This window comes from Lepisosteus oculatus, chromosome 6, assembly GCF_040954835.1.
Source record: "Lepisosteus oculatus isolate fLepOcu1 chromosome 6, fLepOcu1.hap2, whole genome shotgun sequence".
Taxonomy (NCBI): Eukaryota; Metazoa; Chordata; class Actinopteri; order Semionotiformes; family Lepisosteidae; genus Lepisosteus; species Lepisosteus oculatus.
The window spans coordinates 54901679-54928251 of NC_090701.1; the positions used below are offsets into that span (position 1 = coordinate 54901679).

At 39.1% G+C, this 26573-nt stretch overlaps 1 protein-coding gene across 2 annotated transcripts in view; it reads right to left on the minus strand.

Annotated features, from left to right (window-relative positions):
* Window positions 1-26573, minus strand: part of si:ch211-285f17.1 (sickle tail protein homolog) — a 287428-nt gene that overhangs the window by 234713 nt on the left and 26142 nt on the right. Inside the window, exon 1 of one of the 2 annotated variants that reach the window (XM_015353440.2) lies at window positions 15727-15791. The exons of the other annotated variant lie outside the window; for it this stretch is intronic. Within the exon in view, the coding sequence (XP_015208926.2) occupies window positions 15727-15775 (49 nt within the window). The 5' untranslated portion in view covers window positions 15776-15791. Of the gene's footprint in view, window positions 1-15726; window positions 15792-26573 lie in introns of those variants that run through there. 2 annotated transcript variants of the gene reach the window in all.

Consider the following 26573-nt stretch of genomic DNA (forward strand, 5'->3'; position numbering starts at 1 on the left):
AAAAGCTTGTGTGGGATAATTTCCAAGTTGTGAAGCATTTTTGTTGGATCAGTAAGACAGCAAGTGAGAGAGATTTAGGTTCATTTTTCAAGCTTTTAATAACTACCTAAATAAAGGGTTTTTTTTCCATTGCAAGCTTGTCATACTGAGGATCTTAGCTTTAAAATATTCAGACAGTTCCTATCCTCTATTCTGCACAAACCACAATTTTATTATCAATTTTGTATAGAAATTAATACCCAAAAGACCAAATTGATATTATTTGGGTACTTTGGGTTGTACTAGTATGGAGCAAGTGGAAACTAAAGAGGTAAAAGAGGTACTAAAAAATACTATGTATTCCTGAAGCATTTTTCCCTTAGATATGTTCTCTTGTTTGTGTGTTGGAAGGGAGTCTCAGTCAAAACGCTTATGAAGGAAAATGTATTTAAATGACCCCCCCCAAAAAAAGTGAAAACACCTGCCACAGCATGCCTAACAGGTGCAGAGGAGAATTTGTCACACCTGAAAAAGGGTGTTATATGAAATATCACTGTTATATGAAAAACTAATATGTCATTTAAAAAAACAGTGAAGTGTTTGCCCTGATGAATACTGTATGTTGTCTGGATCGTGTCCAGTAGTTTCTTTCATGTAGCTTATTGCCAACATTTCTTACCAATGTTCCATCAAAAATATCCTACTCATTTGCCCATAACTCCATAAAAAAAGTATCTATGAGATTATGATTGTGAGCAACGAGATGTCTTGAATATTGATTTTAAAACAAAGCAGCGGATCCAATATCAGTGATATTTTATGGGCGTGTGGGCATTTGTGATGTTGGCATCCTGACTGCCTGTTTGCAGGTCCACTCTATCAGCTTCTGTGTGTTGATGCTGTGCCAATTATGGGTGCAGATCTCCACAGACATAGGACTGGCCAATTCCTCTGTCCCCTAGAGCTCCTTTTCTACTATAACATCTTTGAAAAGTTGCTTGGAAAAGATGCAGTTCAGAAACTCGTGTACATACGTTTTTCTTCATTTTATGTTTGCAACTAGGAAACTGTTTCCAAAGGGACTCTATCAAAGAAGGACAGTAAATGTACAAATAGTGCCTTTTATTTATGAGAAAGTTTACAACACACATAGAGACACCCAAATAACAAGGTGTACAGAAGAGTAACTATGGCAACGTACTATAAGGCACCTTTGTGTACTAATAAGAAGATTCGGAATTTATGTTTCCAAGAATTACTTTAAAGACTTAATTTGTAGAAACAGTCCAAAATGTAACTCAGTAGACCCAATTGTTGTCACTTGGCCTATTTGCAACGTGGTTGTCGTGTTTCCAGACTTTCACTAGCTACCAAAATTAAGATGTGGTAAGAACACTCCAAAAGTTTCTGCAACGGTATACTGAGCATACAAATTTACTATTTTTTAAATATATAACGTAATGTATAATTTCATATACATTCATGTGAATTTGAAGTAAAATACATCTAAGTAATTAGCTAACACAATCAGTATATGGTGGACAAACCAACCTTTTTAAGCTATTAATTGAAGAAATTTATATTTTCATTTTTTACTTAATTGATACTGTAGGTGACACCACATTATAATATTATTGTCTCGTGTTGTTTATCTTTCGTACATTAATCCTTCAAACAAAGGCTTTGACACGTAAGGGATTGTGTGCTGGTCTCCAACAGAGCTGTGTTTCTCAAAGATAAAGCACTGATGTTCTTCCAGGTATTATAATTTCCATCGCAGGACCAAGTATTCAGGACCTTGGTTTAATGTCTCTTCTGAAGGAAGGCAACTCCTACAACAGTGTTGTCTCTGATGGACCACCCGGCTCTGGACATTTCCCTTTGGACTTCCTTTTGGGCTGTTTGCCCCGGACTCACCCCCCAGAACACCTGCGCACCATGGACACACCCCCTGTTTTCATTCCCGACTCCTGCATGCTTCCCCCTCATGTTTTCCTCACTCTTCCCCGGATTCTGTATATTCTGCATAGGGTCCACAAAGAACGCTGTCGTTACACATCGCTTCAGAGATCTAAAGAGACTAGTCGGGAGTGTGCATGAAATTCACACTCCTAACATATTCAAATAAATCTCTCAAGACCCTCCTGTTTCATTGTCATCACCCCAGTCCAGATCATTTGCCAGCCAGCAGCCGCGATGCTGCAAAATCACACAGCTCACAAGTCTCACCGGCAGTGGGACCAAATCTCACGTCCCATCCCTTGTTCTGCATTTGCATCAAGTCTAGGTCGAATAAATACAAATTTTGGAATTCTGACCTGCGATTCTGTTAAATTAACCACTGGGGTTTTTTTCATGCAATCACAATCATTGATGGGAAATCAATACAAATAATGTGTCCCTGTGTCACTTGCCACACCATTCAAATGAAAAAAGGCTTATTACCTCAATACCTCCATACACACGAAATAATAAACAGAGCCTGAATAGCAAAAAGAACACAATGATAACGCAGACAGAAAATCGCAAAGAGCAACGCATCTCAAACAGAAAGCTCTCTCTCAGGAAACATCTGGGGAGCTTTCATCATTGATGAATCCTATTAAATCAGATTAGTTGCGATCAAATAACGTCTTGCTCAGAATAATACTGTTTAGTTAGAATGATAAGAAATATACACCGTACAAACAATGGTAATGTTGTTGTCAACAATCAATTAACCTACAAGTTTTAAAGAGAAAAGCCGTCAACTGAGAAATATGTGAAGTGCATTCAAAATTGATCTGCAAAGTGACTGAGCATGCATTATTAAAATCATGTCAATTCAAATCCCTCGACAAAATGCTCGGTGCTTCTGAACACCAAGTATTTCTTAAATTACAAAAAAAACGAAGGCAAGTTCAGTATGTACTGAACACGTACGTTACATTTACATTTCCTTTTACATTTACATTTACATTTACATTGCAGACTAAAAGAAGTAAATGCCATCTTTAAGAAAGACAAGCTGATGAGGAATAATTTTATGACATTAATATATCATTGTTTTCTTGGCAAATACAAAGATTGGTCAGCAGTCCCCATACATAAGCAGAGAGGAAAAAATCAAAAAGTGCCTTTGATAAAAAAGTAGCACTGGAGTAAAGCCTCAGAGTTTGATTTCTTTCTTTGTTATAGTTGCCTGCTGCTTATATTTCAAAATAATGACTACAGATAGTCTGAAAAAACTTTACTCTAATTTTATAAATGTAATGGCCCAATCACGTTTCTCTTTTATAGACTGCAATGAGGATGATTGTGCTGCAGCCATGCTCTTTAAAGCTATGTGGATTCCTGTTTGGTTTTGTCAAGAAAGTAAATTCGCTACCAGCTGGTAGCATTCTGTCACTGGCAAAGTACACTTAGGCTATTTGTACATGTCACAGCAAACACAATTCAGAACCTATATAAAGAGCACAGCATCTTAAAAACCAGACAGCAAATAAGCTGCAAGTTGTGACATATATGAATAAAGGCACACAAATAAGCAGTGGCCTCTCGAACATGTTCATATGTGACCATTGCCAAAATACTGAATTTTAAAACAAATGCAAGTGTTCCAATGCTTGTTTCTAAAGCAGAAAATCCATCCATCTGTTACCAGGAAGACGTCTTAGTAGGGGTAAAGGTAACCAAGAGCCTGTTCCAGAAGCACAGGACACAAAGACTTGGCAACATACACTTTAGGACAGCAATCCATTGTAGTGCATGAAACCGAAAATATCAACCAATGATATATCCAATAATGTGCAACTTTTTTAAAGAAATAATACAGCTATTTCAGGGCAGACAAGAGGAAATGGTCATTCGTGTAGACACCTAAGACAATAAAGGCAAAGGTTGAGATGAGAGCGACCAAAAGTCTGCTGCATAGTGACATTATTGTTCTGAATATTAAGACATTATACGCAAAACTCTCAGTAGTAAAATGAATTCATTTTTTGTTTTGTGTCTTTAGCACCCTACTGTGTCAGTAAAACACTGCCACATCACAAAGAAGGAAATGCTCCATCATACAGTATGAAAACAGAGTGACTGAAGGCTTTTTCTTCATTTATTTTAGAGTTTAAAATTCAGGGACTGCCAAATGACCAGAAATGTGAAATCTGCACAGATACCAGCAGACCGCGAACTAGAAATAAGCAGAAGATTAAATCCACAGACGAAGTCCAAGAACAAGCTGAATTCAGAAACCAAGGAAGGCAATCCAAGGAAAAACAACACAAGAGGCTGTTAGATGGATGGTAGATGGTAGAGGCAGGAAAAAAACAAGAAAAAAAAGAAATTTAGACAAAGAAAAGGACAAAGAGCTGAAACGAGACAAGAGTGAAGAGTGAGGCAAGAAACCAGCTACAAGAATCAGGAAAAACCAGTAACAGTCCAGAGCTCAAACCAGAGGTTACATGACTGAGCACTGAAGTGAATGAGAGTGAAGGATATAAAGAACTGGGTAAGGGAGGTGTGGAGTCCTGCACTGGTCAGTCTGTGCAGGACTGCGGAGCCAGGCCAGCAACTGGTGCCTGAGGCGCCCTCTGGTGGCAAGAAGGTGGAACTGTAATAAAAAGGGGACCAATGACAGCATGCCAGGGACACACCAGAGGAACGAGTACAAGGAGGAGAGAACGAGCCGCACCAGGAGACCTGGTAGGGTCAAGGCAGGAAGAGAGCCAGGTTTGCACCGTGCCAGCCAATTCCTGGACAACAGGAGAACAGACTGATTGCAGTGTTAAAGAAGGCAGAGAGATCCAGAAGAAGTAAGTAAGAGGGCTGGAAGGCACCATGAGCTGAGTGAAGAAACTAACAGAGTGGAAAGTGTCAAGCAATGAGTGCTGCAAGAGGAAAACCGAGAGCCTGAGCTGCACTGCCTGCTTGTGGGTATTGAGAGGCCGTGGAGAAAAGACACAGGGCAATAGCTCGGAAGGGATGATGGATCAAGGGTGTTTTTTTGTAACACTTGTAATGCAGACCTGTTTAAATGCAAAGTAAAACAGCCTGAGGACAGAGAGGTGTAAGGCAGCAAGGAGAGACTGGAAGAACTGAGTGATTACCTGAATGCAAGTAGTACGTTCACAGGCCCCCGGGGCAGGAAGGAGATGTCAAACAGGGAGAGGCACTGGGAAGTAGGATAAAACAGGAAATGAGCAGGCTGAGCAAGGAGCTGAAGGGTGATCAAGGAGATGAAGTGTCAATCAGTACGAAAAAATCATGTCAGAATATCTGGATGAGAAAAGGGCTAAAAAAAACGTCAAAATTGTTTTTATCGGAAGAGGTAGAATAAACTGGATCACAGCTTGTGAAGACTGTTGGGAGAAGACCAGGTGATTGATTGAAAATGGAAGGGCTTGGCAGATGTGCTTAGAAAGGTTTAACAAATGACAGAGTTTCAAAGCAGAAGGCAATTTAGACCTCCTCTATTTCTTTTCGTCTGAGTACAGCCTGGTTCAGGTCACGTGGATCACAGAGGAGAACCATGGCTGGGAACAAGAGTGGGCAGGGAAGGAGGTGACACGGAGTAGAGTCAAGGGATGAGCTAAGAAGAGAGAAGAGAGTGAAGTCTACACTTCATTCAAAGAATGGGACAATAGCTGGAGAGTGCAGAAGAGGCAGAAGGTGGAGGGTGAGATTCTGGTGCAAGGTAAGAACAGGAGCTGGTGGAGGCACGAGATGCGCACTAAAAACAAAAGGAGAGGAGAAGAAAGGAGATGGAATAGTCAGGAGGGGCGACAAGGAGCATGCAGTCAATAAGCTCCAGTTCACGGCCATCACAATCACTTGGGAAGAATGCATAAGAGCCTGTAGCCCAACTGTGAAGCTTTAATTGGCAACGTGAATGTTGCAGCCATCTAGCAAGATCACAGAAGCGGAGGGGGAAACCCTAGATTATTGAGACAATGAGTCATACAGGATAATAATAAGACAGGAATTTACAGATTTTGCAGAAAGTTTCTAGTAATGTACAGGTAACAGAAAGAGAGGAAAGAGAAGAAGGGACACACAACAGCCAAAAGGAAGAGATCAGCAGTCCAATGACCCCAGGGGAGTGTGACAGGACATAGCTGGGAGAGGGCTGTGGGGTTGGTGGAGATGACAGGGGATATGTTGAAGAGCACAGAAATCCTGAGCAAGCCAGGAGGAAAAAGCAGAGAAGAAGCTTTAGCTAGAAGCTGACTGGCAGCTACAAAGAAGCATCTGTAGTTATACCTGGACATGGGACAATTCAGGAGTGGCAAGGAAACAAGTTGGCTGGTGTTTGGGCAATTTTTATCTGGATGTTCTTAAGTATGTTCAACTCAATGGAACAACTGCTTGCTTATTATCAGGGAATAGACCAATCTGGCTCTGTTATAAGATACAGTACTTCATTATTTAGAGGAATCATAGAGATAGGCTTTGCTGCAATCTTATGGAAAACAAAACACGCCTGATTTCTGCCAGTGAGTAACCCATTATGTTTACCGGTGGAACTGGGTGTGCCGACTCGAATGCTGACATGCTCTCTTTTGTGCACGTTGACAATGCATAGACAATTAGCTGTGAAAGCAAACTGTAATCCCTTATCATCACAAGCAGCCAGTCCATCAAACTGCTGAGCAAAATCAAAGTCCCCCAACACTAATAATCCCCAAGTTAGCACTATCTGAGCATCCATGACTAGGAAGATGAAAACACTGATCACGGCATTTCTAACCATTGAGTCATTATGGAGATTCACGTGCAGGGCTACAACAACCTATTTTAAAGGGCCAACAAAGTGAAAACATCTAAAAAACATTACCTAGATTATATAGAAAAAGATGAATATATCTCTTTAGAAAGGACTTTAAAATTAAACTGAGACACTAACACTTTTTTGTATAACAAATATCTGATCTATTTTTCAGTTTTAGAATCTAGGAAAACCATCATATTTACGAGATTCTAACCAAACCTGTAGCACTTTGAGCTTGTAATACTCTTCACTTCCCATTGGTGGAGTGGAGCTCAGAAATGCATTTTGCTAGCTAACCCATAACAACACCCTACAAGCAGCGCATTTGTACCTGCAGCCTTTGCCAGGGGCCAGTTCATCACTTCGTGGGACACTGTCACGGGAGACTCAGCGTTTGGGGATGGAGAGCTCAGTCTCCCGTGTGGGATTGTAATAAAACCTTGTGCGAGGCTGTTTATCCGTAGAGTTCAGGAGACGGACTTCGGGAAAGACACACAGGGTTTATTGTGACAATAGTGATGCAGTGGTAATCCGTGCCATAGCAAAAAAGGGGGAAAGATCCGATAACATCCAAATCCATTCAGGTCCAAGGGGTAACCAGGAATCAGTCCAGAACTCCTGAGCCAGGCAATCAATCAAGACAAAGACGGATTAAAATCCCCGGAAGGGGGGAACACAGACAGGGAGAAACATGGCATCAGACAGACACGGGACAAGGCGCTCCAAGCCCCGGGCTCAGAGGTCAGGACGTCTGGGAATAAGGCCTATGCCCTCGGGCTACTCCAGAGCTCAGACATCCCTCTTCCAAAGCTGAGCCCAGAGCATGGGAGGTACTAGGCTCCTATAATTAAACACTGATTAGACACACCAGGAAAGCAATCAGGGATTATACTAGAATCAGTAGCGTCTAAGAGTAAGGGTGCCCCCTGGGGGAGGGATGCCAACCATGACAGACACACTACTATGCACTTGCAAGAATACTGTTTTTAATGGGCCTGTTCTGCAAGAGATAGACCAGAACTATATACTGTACATCAACAACTAGTTTTTCAATTTTTCTGGTTCTCTGCCAACATTTTATATAAGGTATTAAGCTTGCTATAAAAATGCTAGACAAACGTCTAGGGATTGATACGAGGTCCCATATTAAGTAATTGAAATGTCATTTCTTGCTGTTTGACAGCAAATCCCTCTCTGTGATTAAGTCTACCACAAACTTGTAATAACATATTTTGTATATTTACTCAAGTCTGTTTTTATTTCTCAACTTTTGAAAAAAAGATCTTTGAATTGTGAACCCTCTATTATTAATACAAGATAGAAAGGAATACTGGTTAAAATGTGTTAAAGCAGGCTACAGATAATCAAAAGATAAATATTGCTTCTGTGCATTCTTGTTAGCATTGTGTTATGAATGAGTGAATTAGGGTTGTAAGGAGGAACTTGAATCTTTATAACATAAAATATTACAATACAAATGCATTCCATAAAGTCATGTTTGGGAAGATGGGTTCATTCACTTTCCCTCACATGTCTTGCAAACCTACTACCATGACCAGACCAATTAACTCCAGGAGTTAATTACCAGAAGGAGTTAGGCTCCTTACTGTTGATCATAAGTGTCACATAAGAACACACAAGAATATAATAACAGTTAAAAACAAGGAAACCATTCCAACTAGTCAGTCTGTTTGGTAGTTAGTAGTTAAATAAGCCAAGGGTCTGATTAAGCTTTTTATTCACTTAAGCCATTCAACAACATGACTGGATGGATTGTTGCTTACTGACTCCAAGGTGTCAGACGATTGTGCATTTCAAAATCCTCAACTTTGAAACAAGAGAAAAGAAGAAAAGATGAACCAGGGTAGAAAACTGGAAAACTATGAAAAATCTACAGTATGTACAGTAGCAGAGAGCCAAAACTGTTTTCCTAGCAGTTTCCTTGGCCTGCAGATTACCACTGACTTGGCTTGGTCTCACAACACTGTTGGCAGTCTGAACAAGGCACAACAGCGCCTGCACTTCCTGCAGTGCTTGAAGAGATGCGGTATGGGGAAGCATTTCCTCATTAACGTTTACTGCAGCACCATAGAAAGTGCCCTCACTAGAGGCCTCACTGTGTGGTACAGCAGTACTACCAGGCATGACAGAGACACACTACAAAGGGTTGTGACAACGGCACAGAGGGTTATAGGATGTGATTTACCATTAATTGGTAAGATTCTCACCATTTGCTGTCACATTAAAGCCCAGTCCATCATTTAGGATCCCAGATATCCCGGCCACAGACTGTTCTCCCACCTGCACTCTGACATGCGGTACCACACTGTTAAAGCACGGACCACTAGACTCAAGAACAGCTTCTATCCCACTGCAGTACGCATCCTCAACAGCTAACTGCAGTGCCTCAGACTCAGTACACATCTGCACTACGCACTTTGCATGGTCTACCACGTTTTTTTGTCTCTCTGCTACATATTTATTGCTCCTGTTGTCTACAATGTGTGGTGCCGTCTGTTGTACTGTGTATGTCCCAAGAGATCAGTGCACATAAGAATTCCAATGTGCATGTACATATAGCAATAAACTCCTTTACTCTACTCTAGCAACAGACATTAAAACATTAAAATGTTTTAATACCACCAGAAAGTGCACTATGCTTCACAGGTTATTACACTGTACCAATTTACAATACGGTGTTCTCTTGAAATAATCACATGTTAATTTTCTCATGACCAAAAATCTTTTACATTTTGTTGTAGGTCTCATAGGATTAAGGAGTACTACACATCTGCTGTTTTCATTCTGCTGTCACATCACTACTTTCAAAGAGTGTGGAATTTGGATACCTATGGTTTCTCCATATATCATGGTTATATTTCATAGTTAAAACTAAGCAGCATCTTCAGCTTCTATTCTCAACCCTCCACACCCATCCCCAGCCCTGTTAAGCAAGTCAAATAGTTTTACGTTTCTGCTACATGTTAAGAACATTCTTTAACTTTCTAATATGGCCATTCATTTTAATTGCATTCTTCTTGCATCAGTCGAGTTTCAGCAGTAAAATATTCCAGTGTTTTATTACAGCCTGACATTCTGTGTGCTACACTCTGTGTAATGTTAAGACTGGAAAATGGTTTATTTATGGAGTATAATTAGGGTGCAAAGCAAAAGCTCATTACTTTTGTGGATCACCAGGCAATAATGGCTTTTGCTTCGCTGGGTCTATCCCCAGAGCCAAACCAAAAATATAAGGTTATTAACCTTAAGGTGTGTTAAGACAAAATAAATGCCTATTTAACATACATTATACTGTCCAAAAGTTTGGAATAATGTTTCATCTTCAACATATATATTTAATTCTTAGATATTCTTTTCTAAGGAAATAACAGATTTAAAGATACCATAAGAAATCAGAGTGTAAAGTAACTGTAAAAATGATCACTGGTAAAATGAATATGCAGTAGTTTCATGTATAACATCAACTCTTTTTTAAGCTCTACAGAGAGATACTCTGACGCACATAGAAACAGAGTGCCATTTTCACATAATTATCACATTTAATATAAATGACCTTCCCTCAGGAATATTATCTTTACTTGTTGTTTTGGAAAAATGGCAACAAGACCTACAATTCATACTGAAGACAATGGGCATAATTCATACACTGGTCTGCCACACTAATCTCATTGTCATTCTTTGACAAAAGGCACATAAAGACACACAATTTAAAACATTGATTTTTTTTTTATTTCACTGTAGGATGTTTTACAACATAATGTTTGTTTTCTTATTTGGACAAATGGTTGTGTAAATGCAACACGATGGTATAGGTAAAACTGTTTTTTGAATACAACCCTATGCATCATTCGCACATTTCATATTTAAAGACCAGGTTCCACCCACATCACTGAAGCATCTGTGCTTGGCCTTGAGCAGTGATGGCTACAATGACTGACAGTTCTCAGTTTTCCACCCATTGAGTTTCTTATTTACGATTGTTTGCTTTAATGCCCTTTTTTGTTACTCGATGTGCAACATGAATGAATTCATTCAACTCTTACTTCCTAAATCAAGTGTTTTTTGAGATATATACCAACCATGAAACAAATACTACTTAAAAAAAGATTCAATCAGATCACAAATAGAATGTAAATATGCCAAGAGCAGATTAAGTTGATTACAATTTCTTAGTTTTTCACAAGAAATAAGACTATTCCATTATTCCCTCTCTGCTCAACCATTCTATAGAAGCACTTTAGTTTAGATAATGTAAACTGCCTTTATAATTTTATTGTAACTTGTAACACAAAGCATATTAAGAGAGAGTCAGTTATATGCTTGTAACCCACTGATAATAATGATTAATTACATATTTATTTAAAATAGCAAAATTATTTTCATGTATAATAGGTTTAGAAACACATTAGTGCAATGCATTTGTCAAGCGTCTTTTAGGTGCTTTGCCAGCACCTAAAGTTACCGTGCATATTGTGAAGATATTTTCATCAAGCATTTACTGGAATGCTGAACAGAGCCCCTGGGTCTTTGGAAATCAATTATATTGATTTACTCTTCTTTCTCATTTACTCTGGTGGGAGTTTAACTTTTCTTTAGGTTTTCCATGTGCCAAGCTGTTGCTAACGGCATTGACCCAGCCAGGTGTACTGCTTATTGTGAAGGCACATCTGAGCTCACAATGTACACAAGAAATAAAATATTCTTTCTTAAGAATATTCTTCTTTGCTCAACAAAGTGGATCTCTTTCAGACAAAATGTGAGGGAGAGGGATTCCGTCGTACAAAGCAAACCCCCACAGTTTCAGTGACTCACAATGAAGACTGAGTAATCAAAGGCTTCTCCATTGCGCACAGACTGTACATTTCACTTTACCTCATCTCAGTAACTGTGTCTGCTTTTCAACCCCATAACCTACTGTGACTGTTGATATTGGGCAATTTTACAGCCCGTTTGTGAACAGTAAGGAACATTCTTACTTGCAGAGGGTGTCTGGGGCTCCCTTAGTCCATCGTCCGCAATGAGCTCTGTGTCACTGTGTGTCATCCTCAGGGTGACTAGAACTTTAAGTAACCTTAATAAAAATAATCAAGATGTGGGACTTTGCCATACAAAAATAGATAACAATGTGAGAATGGAAGTTATTTTTTTTACTTAACCTCAGCTAGCCACACTTTTTCAATGGCAGGAAACAAGGTGAGTAACTTCTCAGCATGTAAGACTCAGGATGTATGAAATAAGAGTAAGACACTGAGAAGTGCAATGCAAAAAAATGTGTAGATCAGATATGACAGTATTAAGCCATAACATCATGACAAGCCAGCAGAATATTTTTTATATGGGTCATTCCTAGCTGGAGGGGAGTAAAACAGCGACTTCTAAAAATGATATATTGATGCATAACAATGTATAAAAAATTAAAAATAATTGGGTGAATATGGGGATTAAACAGATGACAGTTTACAAGATAAACCTACAGAAGATACATATCACTGTAATATAAATATTCCTCTTAAATTGCAGCAGTTTTGATACCGATTCCTCGCCTCTTAGTTAATGACTAGAAGGCTTTGTTTTACCCTTTCTCCTGCTTCTCAATCTGGCTCTTGCATGTGATAATCTATAGCCATGAGAGGATTAATGCAATTCCTTCTAATCTTCCAATGCAATATAGCACTGCATCTTCATTTATGCTTATGTGAAGATTTTTTATCATATTCTATGGAAATATATAAAGCAATATCTGAATCCCTTGGCTTTCTTTCCTCGTAGATTGATGCCTTTGTAGCTGCCTGCAAAGCTGGGCACTATGGGACTGTGCCCCAGCTAAGAAAATGACCTGCTCCAGCATGCTGAAATGTACAGCCCTAGGGCTGATCCTGTCGAGTCTTGACACGGAAATCCAGGATGGCGCACAGGAAGAGCGATGGCTGTGGCACTGTTCAGCCACGCAGAGCGAAGATACTGCTCTCTTAAGAGTGCCAGTCCCAACAGGCCCCAGCACAGCACAGGGGCTGGACATCAATTCTGTCGCCAGAGTTAAGAAATGTGCTGAGTTTCTGTTCCTACAAGTACTAAAGCGCAAAACATTTTACAGTACATGGAGGTTACATCACACCCCCAATCCACTGCGATATTGGCCTTTGATGAGGATGAGAGCAGTGAGCTGCACCACGGGATTTTGCAGAGCTGCAGAAGAGCGAACAGAGATTCATTTCACGCTGGCAAGTCAAGAGACTCTGTCCAAAGGCTTCCCGGCCAAGATGTTGGGTTTTACTTTTTAGTATAGAATAAATGTTCTACATGTTTCTGATCAGTATTTAGATGTAAAGGAAAGCAGTAAAATATACAGTAGGTAAGGTGATTCGAATTTCATTTAAGCTTAATTCCTGTAAAAGATATCCTGTTGTCTTTGTCTGCCCTGATGAGTGCAGACATAATCAGCTGCATTTTACCAGTGTATGAAACTACAGAAATGATCTAATAACCCAGAGCAATCCCTTTTTATTCACACTATGTATCTCATGTATAGTAAGTGCCACGGATAACCTTGCCAACTGTAAAAAACACGACATGTATCACTTGGGCAGTTAATAGAGACCATTCCCCTGGTCTGCTCTTGTTCATTCAAATTTCAGAAGCGTTTTCTTCTCACACTCAAAGCTATTTATCCCCTAAAATTACATGAAGAGCTCTGTGTGAGTGCTACCACCTGAAATGACAACTCAAATATCCTAATAACAGATATCTTCCATCTCAGGGCAGTAATAACTGCTTTTCTGCTTGATCAATATTCCAGACATTTGTGAAATCAACTGAATACTTAAACTCAGTACTTCATGGTCTGGGGATTATCAACAGTATATGTACAGGTACAGTCATTAACTCAAGAGTTACGCCTTTTACATGTCTGACCTATTAAATCTTAAGTAATTTACATGTATTTAAAAAGCACGCTTTACATATATTCTGTCACCTTCTACATTGTCAGCCAGCTCTGTTACAGTGTTAGACTGCTCCTGTTAGAACAAAATGTACTTGGAGCATCTGTAATCATTCCACTTTCAGATTCTTCTGGCTGTCCGGGCATGGTGCTCTACAGTATGTCACTGCAGCATGAAGCTGTGGTTAGGGCTCTGAACCTTTTGGAGGTTTAGGGTTCAAATCCTGCATGGGGAACAGCTGTTGCCCCTTCTGGGAAACAAGCACTCAAGCCTGTATGCTACTTTTGGTGTGCACTGCACATGTACTCATCCACGTGTTGAGAAGGGTGAAGGATGACTCATTTGACCACATAACTTTTTTCCACTGCTCTTGTGTTGTTTGCACCACTTTATTCGTAAAAGTGCCTTTTTTGGGTGTAATTAGGGATTGATGCACTGCAACCCAACCATAGTATTTCTCTGTGTGAAGTTCTCAACAGACTGCACTTGATGAATCTGCCTGTCCATGCCTTGGATTGACATTTACAGTCAACTGACTCAGAGCTGTTCACCTTTTTTACCTTGTATCTCGAACCAATTCACACACATCACGATCGAGGAGTTTCTGCTTTTCTCCACAGTTACCCTTAGTTAAAGATGTCTTTCCCTCAGACGTCCATGCCAACATCACCCCAGCCACAGTTCCTCATGAAACATCAGCAAGTTGAACAGTCTTTGTCACTGGAGCTCCTGCCAACAATCACCCTTCTCTCAGAGTCACTGAGATCTTTTCATCTAGCCACGGGGACTAAATAATGGACAACTGGGCCTGTCCAGCATTTTTATACATGACCCTGAGCATGATGGGATGATAATTGCTTAATTTACCACACCTGTCTGGAAGAACCTGCCCTCAATATACAGTACTTTGTATCCCTCAGGTTACTTAAGTAAAATGAGGTACTTACCTGTTTGGCACTTCCCTGATAAAGCAAAGCAAAATTACTTAAAGTAACGCAAAGTACAATTCTAGTTTCCCTGCGCTCACTGTTGCTCAGCCCTTCACTGACCCCAGCACAACTCCTGGGCCTGCACCTTGGCCTGGTCCACTAGCGGGGTTCCAGCTCCTTGAGCTTCATGGACAGACTGTCATCACTCAGTCCCGACAAGCAGGGAGCAGGGAGGAAATGGGCATGAAGCAGACGAGAATGAGTGTCCAAGCTCAGGGAGAGAGAGGAGGAGAGGAGTGGAAAGCTGAAATGTGAAAATGAATGGAAAAGATTTAGAAGGAGATGAGTCCGTCATTGAGAGAAGGGGGAAGGTGTGATCTGAGTTTCAGAACAATTTTAATTTGGGTTTCAGGTGTCTTTCTGCAGTAGGAGTTCTGGAACTCCTCAGTGAGGACGCAGATGGAAAGATCAGAAAGATCGTGGTCATTAGAGATGAAATAGGGTACTGTCGGTTTGGAGAGATCTTTGATCCTCACAGCTCTGACATGTTCCCTGAATTGGTCTGCCTGTCTCCGTCCTTTCATTCCAGTGTAAACGGCAACCTCTGCATGAGAAGCAGAAAATGAGGCTGCTGGGAATATATGATGTCATCTGGCTGTCACCATGTGTGTGCCCTGAGATGGGAAGGCACAGGGAGCACTTGGGACTCACACCTGTGCCATCTCGACTCCCCTCTCTCTGCTGTGAGGACAAACTACGCTGCTACACCGCTAAGACACACCCCATTCCTCCAGGTGCCAACACCCCTAGTCAGCCCAGGATCAACTGTGTTCCTCAGCAGCACGTTGAACCTGAAAACCAAACTACCGTACAGACCGCCTCTCCAATGCCCGTGTCACCCATCAGTATTGCCTAAACTGTATTTTCTCACACATCCGTAATTCGTTTAGTCCATAGGCCTGTAAACCAGCCCAATCTGATACTACTAAACTCTATCCGAACGTGCTCTGCTGCTCTTATGCGAATTACATTCTTAATCAATTATACTGCAGACTTGTCAACGCAATTGCAGCGATGTCTTATAATCACTACAAATCAATTAGCTTACCTCCGCTGATTGTCTTCATCACCTCAGCGGCACATAGGATAGATGCCATTTCGTGAAGTACCCTTGAGAGTATCTGAGACTAATTGCATCCATATAGATTCTCAGGTGTAAGAGAAAATAAGAAATTTTAGCAGAACAAAAGGCATCTCTCAGAAAGACTTTTCAGGCAACTGATGAAATGACTTGCCAGAAAAAAACTCTCTTAAAAACTACATTATTTACAGGATTCAAAACCATTTCATACTGACCTAAAAACATTCAGTATTTTGCCTGTGTGCGAAATGACCTTTCAATAATGGTCATGCTTTTGCTGTAAAGAATCACATTTGAAGACACAATATACAGTAGCACAACCAAACCAGTATATTACTGGTTATGATGTCGCAAACAAGAAGATTAACAGGAATCATTGAATGGGCGTTTCACAAAGCTAACGACTCCTCATTAAGATCACTTTTCATTGGATCTAGAGAAACAGTTCTCAGCTCTTCATAAACACTTTCTTTTGTCATTGTTCAATGGTTCTGGTTTTTAACAAAACATTAACTTGCTGTTTTGACTTAGCTTCATCATTATTGTACCTTTGTAACCGGTAACTACACACAACCATAAGCCAAAATGTTTTGAATTAATAATGGAACAAAAACTTCAACCGCAGATCTAGATTGCAGATTAAAAACCTTCCTAGGCTGTAAACCTTCACTTTCTAATGCTGCTTTGAAATTCTAGTGGAACTGAAAGCTTGAATGAATTACGGCTAAACGTTAAATATTGAGTGTTACCCTCAGTTAATAATAATAATAATAATAATAATAATAATAATAATAATAATAATAATAATTCCTTACACTTATATAACATTTTCCTGGACACTCCACTCAAAGCGCTTTACAGGTAATGGGGATCCCCTCCACCACCACCAGTGTGCAGCCCCACCTGGATGATGCGACAGCAGCCATAGTGCGCCAGAACGCTCCCCACACACCAGCTATCAGTGGGGAGGAGAACAGAGTGATGAAGACAGTTCATAGATGGGGATTGAGAGGAGGCCATGACTGGTAAAGGCCAATGGGACATTTCCCCAGGAGGCCGGGGTATAATAATAATTCTAATAATATTGTGAGTTGCAGGGTGATATGGCTACTCTAGTTCCACCTTTCACCATTAACCGATAACAAGAGCAGAAGTTGCCAATTACTCAAAATATAAGGTTATTTTCACTCATTAATATATATTCCCTTCACTCATCTATTTAGAGATTATTAGATTACATTAGTTTAATTGTTTGTTGATTGTATGTAATCATACACATACTGTACAGTACATATCAAATTCACATCTGTTAGAAAAGATAAGATTTATAAAAGATATGAATGAATAAAATCATACAAAGCAAATATAATGGAATAAAATGGCCTAAAAACTAAATTAAAAATAAATGATCCAAAATTAAGGAAATTTGAAAGGTTTCTGCTTTTTAAGTAAGTCACTCAGAGTTTTAGACAAGTGACAGACAACTCCCATCTAGTGAAACTGCTGCAGTTTCAGTGCCACACTGTCCAGAACATTGCAATTTCCAAACTCCCATTCCTTTTCATGTAAAATAAATGTATTTAATGGGTTTTGTTCTTATTAGAATTTTTACAATAGCTTCTACAACAACTTTACATAAGGGTAAAGTATAATCAGTAAGGAAACCTGACCCGAGCATTTGGTTATTCTGCCACATACTGGTAGGCTACAGCATGTACATCATACTGAGTGTTATTCTCTTCATTCTTGGATTTGTGTTCTGCTGCGCAGCAGTGGTGTAAATCTCCTGTCCCAGCCATCATTGTAAATGCAAATTTGTCCTCCACAGACTGCTGCTAAGTTTTATTGCTTTTTCTAACTACAGTTGCTACAGGGAAGACATGGTGAATTCTCACTAAAACACACATGTTTATAATCGCCGGGGTTTGGTTTTTCCTTTCAGAATACAAGGTTTGCACACTTAGAGATGAGATAACAGTTTACTACAGGGTATGCAGGTACACGCGTAAGGATAGCAATACTGAGCATGAAGAGTTTCGTGCTGCTTCTGAGCGAATGGAAAAGGGTGCAGCACCAGTCTCTCATGCAATGCTGTGAAAAACAAGTCTGCCTCAGGGGAAAAACAAATAGCAGGATTACATCTGAGATGCTCAAGATAAGAAGACCACCTCACTGTTTTGGGATACCATTTTTAGAAAGGAACAATGCAAAAATGAGATAAAAAACAGAACAATCCTATTTTGTCACATGATTACCTCTCCCCAGCGATGTTTTTCCCACCATTAACCATATTCAGTGGGTGAAGGATGCTTAGGAAACATCGGATTGCAATGACTGCCCCTGGGTTTGTTTTTGACGTCACTCTCCAGCGAATTCATTTCACAGAGAAAACATAACAGTATTCTGCATAACAGCAGCAACTGTAGTTATGTTAGCCATGATATTTCAGGAATACATACCCTACAGTGAACAACAAACTGTGGGTTTATTATCAAATTATTACAATTCCAGATTCTATTGTTCAGTACCAATGGCGGCTTGGCTAACAACAGTTCATTGTAATTTCAGAGTGAAAGAAAGGTAAATGGGTCTTCTTTTGACATACTTCCCAAGACTGCAAAAAGCTGAGAATTCAAGCCACTGATAAGGAAACATGAGCCCTTAAGAAAGTCAAAGTAAAGGTTCTGATTGGTGTCCAGCTCCATGGTGTTGAAGACACCTGGATTAAACAAGGTGAATAGTGCAGAATACCCGAAGCAGAGGTAGACAGGGAGATTATTATAAGCCATACAGGAAATAATAAATTACACAAGATGAAATGTCTGGCATTCCTGCAGGGCTAAACATCTTCTGTTCCAATATACAGTATGTACAGTAACACAGGTCTCATTACCTTCACATCTTGAATGATATATACAGGACTGCTTCATACAACATACTAGAAACACCGAGTTCTGTTCTAAGATAAATGGAAAGGTGGGTACACCCAGTGTAAAAATCATTATCTCAAAAAAGCACACCTATTAAAAACTACTGGAATTGCATAAGTATTTTACAATAGTTTTTCTGTGGCTGTCCACTCATTGTTCTTGGTAGGGATACTTTAAATCTTACACCAGCTACTGTACATGTGGGTTGGTCCAATTTAAAAAAAAAGTCTTTATTCTTCTAATGAAAGGACCATTTTTAAAGGAGTTTATAGAACATAGTTCTGTTCTAAACAATAAAGATACGGTACTAAAAATAATCAATTTCACAGAAAGAAGCTTTTTTGGCTGAAGAATGATAATAGTGTTCCAGACTCCCCCAAGTTTCGGTCAGTCCTGTTGGTTTCTTAGATACAAACGCAGGCTTCACTATAAATGAGGAACGATTAGGGCATCCATGAGTCATAAATCATTATCTGCACACTGCCCATTTCCTGTGGTAACAATAAATTATTGTCACAGTACCCTGTTCCCAAATTAACATGTGGGAGAACTTTTTTAAATGCAAACACACTTTTAGCACACACAAAATTTTCCTTTTAAATCACGAGTAATCATTCAATGTGATTCAATATCCGTACACTTTGAACACACATTTGTCCTTTGTTGTTGAAAGAAAATGCCCAGGACAAAACGAGAGAGGACAATACGAAGGACTGATTAACCTCCTGCATGCAGGAATGTCTAAAAGTACATGCAAAATGTAACAAAGTGTCTAGAAATCATTAATTAGAATCCTGTCTGGTACACATGTAAGTCATCACATCACTCCTGTCTTGGAGTCCTTGCACTGGCTTCCTGTCAGGTTACTAATTCATTGTAAAATCCTTCTCCTTATGTTCAAGGATCTGGATGGTTGATCTCCCTAGTATAATCCCAATATGATGTCTGTTTACTCCCCTCAATTTGACCCTCACTCAGCTGATTCTGGTTTACTGGTTTACTCTTCATCTACACTCTGGGTGTGACAGGGCTCAAAGTACAGTGATTTCCTGGGCTAATTTGGGTAGTGTGCTTTTTATGTATTGCTACCTGTATGGCTTCTTTTTAAGACCTGATATAAAATAAATTTTTATTATTTTATTGACCATGCAGAGCTAAAAATTGTAATGCTATCCATGAATTCTTAGAACATTTTACTTTAAAGTCATCCCTCACATCCAGCCAGGGGTGTGTGTTTCCTATAATAACAAAAATTGAAGGTCAGAAACCTCACACCATCATACCAATTTCAAAAGCCTTTTCTATCAATTCTAAAATATTGCATTTAAACGAGACAATTTTGAGTTTAGACTACATACTTTATGGGATTGAACAATATAGTATTACCTTAAAACAAGATACTTTTTGCTTTTAAAAGAGGTAATAAGCAAGATAAAGTTACGTTAAAATGTGATAGTGCTGCTAACACATCCCTCCCTGCCTTGCGCGATGCCCTGGAATTGTTTTTCAATTCATCTTGCATTCCCATATCTCTTCACATTCATGTCTGTGCAAATAGACACAGAAATACTGTCTGTTTCTTTTCCATTCAAATGACACGTTTCCTGGATTTGGCTGTGTAATTCTAAATTTAATGTCAGCATAGGCTGAAAGCTTTTGAGATTTTTGTTCTTAAATATTTAATGACTGACCAATAATAAGAGTAAGGCAATAGCAAGGTACAGAAAGTCTTACTGTTAGGTCAATGTAAATACATTCTGTTTAAAGTTTAAAGATTAGGGAAAAACCTACAGTACATGTTTCTGCGGTTATATACATGTTTCTGCAGTTTCACATAAAGAATAAAATATGTAAATCTATGTCATTTCTGCTATTAACAGAAATGGAGAAAAAGACACATGTTTATCCCAGGAATGTTCAATCACAAGTGTTTTACTTCTTGTATACAAAAGACAGTAAAGATGCCCCTTTTGACTAATTCATTTGTACAAAGAGGATTGTAGCGATATTCTTCCATTATTAATGACAAAGCTACTTTGCATGGGACAATAATAATGAATATATATTTCAAGATATTAACACATTAGGCAATATTGTTTATGAAGTAATTATTGTGTTTTAAGGCAAAGTTATCTCATTAAACACAAAATGTATCTCATTTAAATGTAACATTATCTCACGTAAAAACAAAAAAATCTTGTTTAAATGCAATATTATCACATTTAAACACAAAACATATCTTGTTTAAACACAATATCATCTCGTCTAAATACTTTTTCTCCCTGGCACTTACAGTAGTAAGCTTTCCTACTTTTGTCTATGATGAAAGTTACTTTATAACAAGCTGTTGTCTTCAGGTCCGCCTTTTTTAAAGAAGACCTTTTCATGAGAATGCTCACGCCCTGCGAGCCAGAGACTTATACCATGATGTGTAATTAAGCACAATTGAGCTCATTAGGGAGACATGAAGGCCTTGAGGTTTGACACAGTGTATCCTCTCCTGCCACAGCCCTTTCTCAGAGCCACAGTGAGCTCCTTAGGGATGTCTGCTTTATATTATGGAGTGGAGGCATATTTACCAGCTCTATCAACGATCTTTCTGTTTAGAATATGCAATCACGCCTCTGTGTCCCCCTAGGTATTGTTACTGAGCATGGAGTGTTTTACAAACAAGATTCATATTCATCATCACACAAATGTTCTGCCAAACACACAAACTCACTCTGGGAATAGACATATAAAGCAATCAACGCTGCTTTAAGGATGAAACTTAACAGCTGGTTTGGACATTACTGTATATTCTTCTACTCCTCACAGCATGGACTGGAAGTAGACAATGATAAGATCAGTGTCTGCTCTCCATCAAGAGTAAAAAAATACATTGAAGATTCTTTTTTTTTTCTGAAACAAAACTCCATAGTCTCAGTTTAAATTTAGCTTGGCAAGTTGTAATACTAGTTTTCATTCTCTTTTTGCTGTTCTTAAGAACCCATAACTGCCTGAACAGTGGGGAAGATCAAAGGAAATCACGCCTAGGTTTTTATGCACACAACTGAGGAGATCAGGTACTGGGGAGATGTGTCAGCAACACATGTGTAAAACCCAATCACAAAGTAGAAGGATTGCCCCCATTTTTCTCTCCTGTTTCTCTAAACTTGAAAAGAAGAAACTAACCAACCAAAACAAGCAGACTATCTCCCCTCCAGCTTAATGATTCACAGATTCTTATTCAGTTTTAATTTAACCAGGAGATGAACCGTGGAGATACACATCTCATTTCCATCAGGGGGTCTTGGCAATATGACAAGAATGATTCAAGTTACTTCCCTTACACAAGAGGAAAGAGGAAGAGGGGGGGATTTCTATTAGGGACACAGCAGGTACAATGGTACACAAAGATTATGTCTTTATGACAACAGTGAGTCAAACCCAGCTGAGGTCTGAACCCAGACGTACCACTCCAAGGACATTAATGTTACCTGCCATCTGCTTGGAATTTTCTTATGTTTACTAATAAGAAATGATTACCCGAAAAGAAACCCAGCAGCGAGAGGTCACACGAAAAAAAAACACAATTAAACTATTCCGTCTCAATCAGCGGGGGAAAGCACAACCACAGAAAATGAAGTAAATGTTAACATTAAAGGACAAACTAATGTCAGTTGTGTGATTCTAAAAGGTGATTAAAAAGTTCAGCCTTTTAGCAAAGATGGTCTGTAACTAAAACAGTTTATGTGAAACTGTATATTGTGAAATCACATATCTTTAAAAACATACTTTACCAAATGTGAGCCACGAGGCTCCCAAAAGCCATGAGGGTAATTATTTGCAAATTAAATACCAGGATAGCTTATGAACTATGAATAGTAACTATCATTAATATAAGAGCATGACGTGAAGACAAATGTTTTTCTGATATGAACTACTTCTGAAGTACCTAAGTAACGGATTCTTATTATTATTAAAGACACGTCTTTATTGAGCGTCTTTGTTCTAGCTAAACTGTCCCTTTAAAAGAGCACTATTACTGTTCTCAGTGTTATTTTCCAACATTAAATAAACATTATGTAAAAAAAAGCATCACATCACATCACATTTTTAACTGTGGCTTGATTCTTGAATGTGTAATATTGCAGTCTTCATAGGTCTTCAATGTCCACAACCCTGGGGGTACTGTAAGGCCAAGAAAAAAGTTTCTGTAAGCAATAAAAACACTAGAGCCAAGATTCTTAAACCAATAGTGCTGTACTTTTTACAGTAAAGGACGATAAGTCATTTACACTTGTATTATCGGAGCATTTTGTGCTTCCAGAAAAAAAATTGTTCTTTTCCCAATTATTCTGAACCATTAATATAAGTGCCTTCTTCTCATCTTGCTACTGTACAGTATGTTCATTCTTCTTTAAAAACTGTACTGGTCTCACTTTAGTATCCCACAGGCAGGGCATCTGCTTTGGGAGTTTTCATTAACATCTCAATACTCTTTTCAAACATTTATGGCCATTTTTCTCTATGATGCTCAGCTTAGACTCATTTTAACAATTCCTCTAATTTCGCCCTACTCTTTCATACTTACATACATAAAATGTCTTCTGTCAGCATGATGGCGCTTAAATTCAAACTCTTTAAATGCACTTACTGTAGGAGTCTGTTATACAGGCGGCTATTATTAAAAAACACGGAAAGGACTAAGCTAAAAAATGCCATCTGACATTCACTACCCAATATTCCATACAGTTTTAATAGTGAATGCCATCTTTTGAATGGGAAAAGGTCCTCACAATTCAGAAGCTCATGTACAGTTCAGACAATAGCTTTTAGTAAAGGGTTTTATTTTCTTCACTCCAGAGTACAGTAACTAGTCTCATACCATCAATGTTTTGCTAGCACCTACACTGAACATTTTGTTCATTTTTCATTTTGTTCACTGAACATTTTGACAACTTTTCTGTTGCACTGTAGTCAAAATCTCACTTTTTATTTTTTCACTCTCATGGGAAGTCAGTATGTTGTGAGGAGGCAGAATATTATTCTTACTTACCTTAAGATTTGCTCTGAGAAATCTGAAACATTAGAATAGCACAGCATTACAGTAGTTTAAATTTAACAGACAAAAAGGAAATCGCATCTGATTTTACTTTAACTGCATGAAACAAAGGACCAGGAAGAAAAGCCAATTAAGGGTGATAACGGGCTTCAGTAGAAATCAATGTCAGATGTTTTCCATTCTGCCTTTTCACTGATTCACTGCAAAGTCTTTCATTTTGCACATGCCTGCTAAACATAGATACTGTGAAACCCACAGCACCAAATCTTACTCAGTGTCACTTTAGTCACACCAGGAGGAAAAGACAGCCTTTCTAAACTCCACTAGACAACATGGTGACAATATCTTCGTGGGCAATTCGTGCCCTAGGATTCAGCATCACGCAGTGCCTGCTCTCCAGATCCAGAGTGAAATGCTCTGAGGCAGGATGTCTCGTCCATCTGACACTAGCTTTTTAGATAAGAGCTATGTTCAGGACCACTTCAGTGAAACTGTCAGTTTTTTTCTAGATGTCCTGGTATTGATTTAAGATGTTTGCATAGTCTTCCCAATGTTGCCTGCTGCAGCAATTCACCTGAAAATACTGTATTTTCAGGAAGTATTTTACTTCCTGACCAACAAGGCATTACTACTGAATGAAGTTATTACTAAGAAAGGACTAGAGTTTTTTAGCATCATTAAAATGAAACATCTGTGTTGTCTGTTGGGGCTGGTAGTTGTACAACTTGCAATTCAGGGCCCTGAAACTCATTTCTAAGTTGTCCATAGCAATAGTCTTTGTATACAAGCCGCCAAAGCACAATTCTGATTATTTTAAATGTTCAGCCCTTTTTTATGAAGTCAACCAGTGCCTGATTTTGACACAGATGTGAATTTTAGCAGATTTTAATATTCACGTTGACTCTCCCCATTCTTCTTTTTTGGCAGAATTCTTCTCCTGATATCGCTGGTCATGTATACTGTCTGAACGGCATCTGTCTGAGCGTAAGGCTGAGCGACCCCTGTTAATAAAGTACAAGGACAGGATGTTTTGTCTTTAGAATGGTTGCTAGTTAAACTTTGGATTATGGTAGCAACAGTGCTGGAATAGGAATAGGAAAGACCCATCAGTAAGTTTCGTTTACTCACGGGAAATCAAAAGAATGTTCTTGCGCCACGGTTTCAAGTGATGGATGTACAGTACAGCATGAAGTCATCTAATGAGCTTCACATCGGCTGCTCTCTCCCACCACACCTAACATATCGCATTACATAACTATATAGTAACATAACATAATACATAGTGTATCCTTAGTAAAAAAAACAGGCACTGTCCCAGTTTTACATCCTATCTCATGTAATTCAACCCCTTCCAGAAATAAGAAAATTAAAGAAAAGTGGTTAAAAAATCAAGCAAATAAGAACAATATTTACTCTAAATTCTTAGGTGCATGCAATGTTTTACCTTATAATGTAAGACTTGGATAATGTAAAAAGGAATAAAAGGGTATAGAGACATGTCATTAACAACAGTACAATGAGCACAAGATTTGATTTCTAATCACAATTACAGCTTATTTTGCTTCTGGCACCTTACTATATCCTAGCAGTCTAAAGCTTTTAATATTAACCATGGCCTAGACTGGAACTGCTGCAAGCCTGCTTTAGTGTGACTCCTTGATCTAATTACTTTCACTTGTTAAGCACTAGTATTTTTCCCTGAGCATTCATTTTGTTGTCTGTCAGCTTAATTACCACACATGGAGCCTGGAGAAACGTACCTTGAACTCCTGTGCAAACCCTATATAATTCAGGGTTAGCCATGAAGCAACATTTTTTTCAGTTTTTTTTTTGTCTTTTGAACAGAAAACTGCTGCATTATCTGCGAACGATTTATTAAGCATTTTAATATGGAATTTCAATTGAATATTATATTAAAATAACATTTTATCAAAATAAATAAAGACCATCATTGTCTTGAAATTAGTGTTTTAGTAACATTATAGATGGTGACAATTCACAACTGTTGCTTGAGTAATGCAGTAATTACAGTAATGCTGTAATTACAGCTGGAGTAATTTGAGTGGTCTGTGTCACGGTCACCATCCTGTCCTCAAGAGGGCCCTCCAGCCTCCTCATGCTAGTTCTTTTAATTCTTACCTGCTTTATTTCGTGGTGTGCCTTGTTTTAGTTTCCCTGTTTAAGTTTACTCCTTCCTGCCTTTGGGGCTGATCTTTGGTACACGGTAGCCCGATGGCCACCTACCGCCAGGCTTCGGGAGGAAGCCCGAGGGCACAGGCCTGTTTACGCTCCCTGACCTGCTGAGCCCAGGGCTTGCAAGGGAGCCCCATATTCGCTGGACTTTCGTCTCGTCTCTTCAGTGTTCCCATGCGTCTGGGTCTCCTGAGCGATCTCTCGGCTATAGACATATGGACTGCTTCCTTACATCCCCTTGAACGTCCCTGGATATGTTTGCCTTCGGATTAGCCCCGCACACCTGCACGAACTTCCCTACTTCACTGTGAGCACCAATAAACCCTGTGTGTCTCCCCTGGACCCTGTGTACGGCTCCAGAATAGCTGCTTTGCATACGGTCTAAACACCACCCTCCCCAGGAGACCAACCCGGCTTCCGTGACAGTCGGGTATCCTAAAGTTGATGAAGAGCACTAAAGAACTTGTAGTTGTTACTGATAATTTCTACTTAAACCACATATTTTAAGGAAAGTTCTTATTTGCTGAATGTCCTTCCTTACTTCACCAAAACACTGCAAATATTTATTACGCACATTTCAGTTTTCTCATTTAAACCCAGATCCTGTTTTGTTGTGTGCTTTTTTTCTTTTTGCTAGGTCTTGA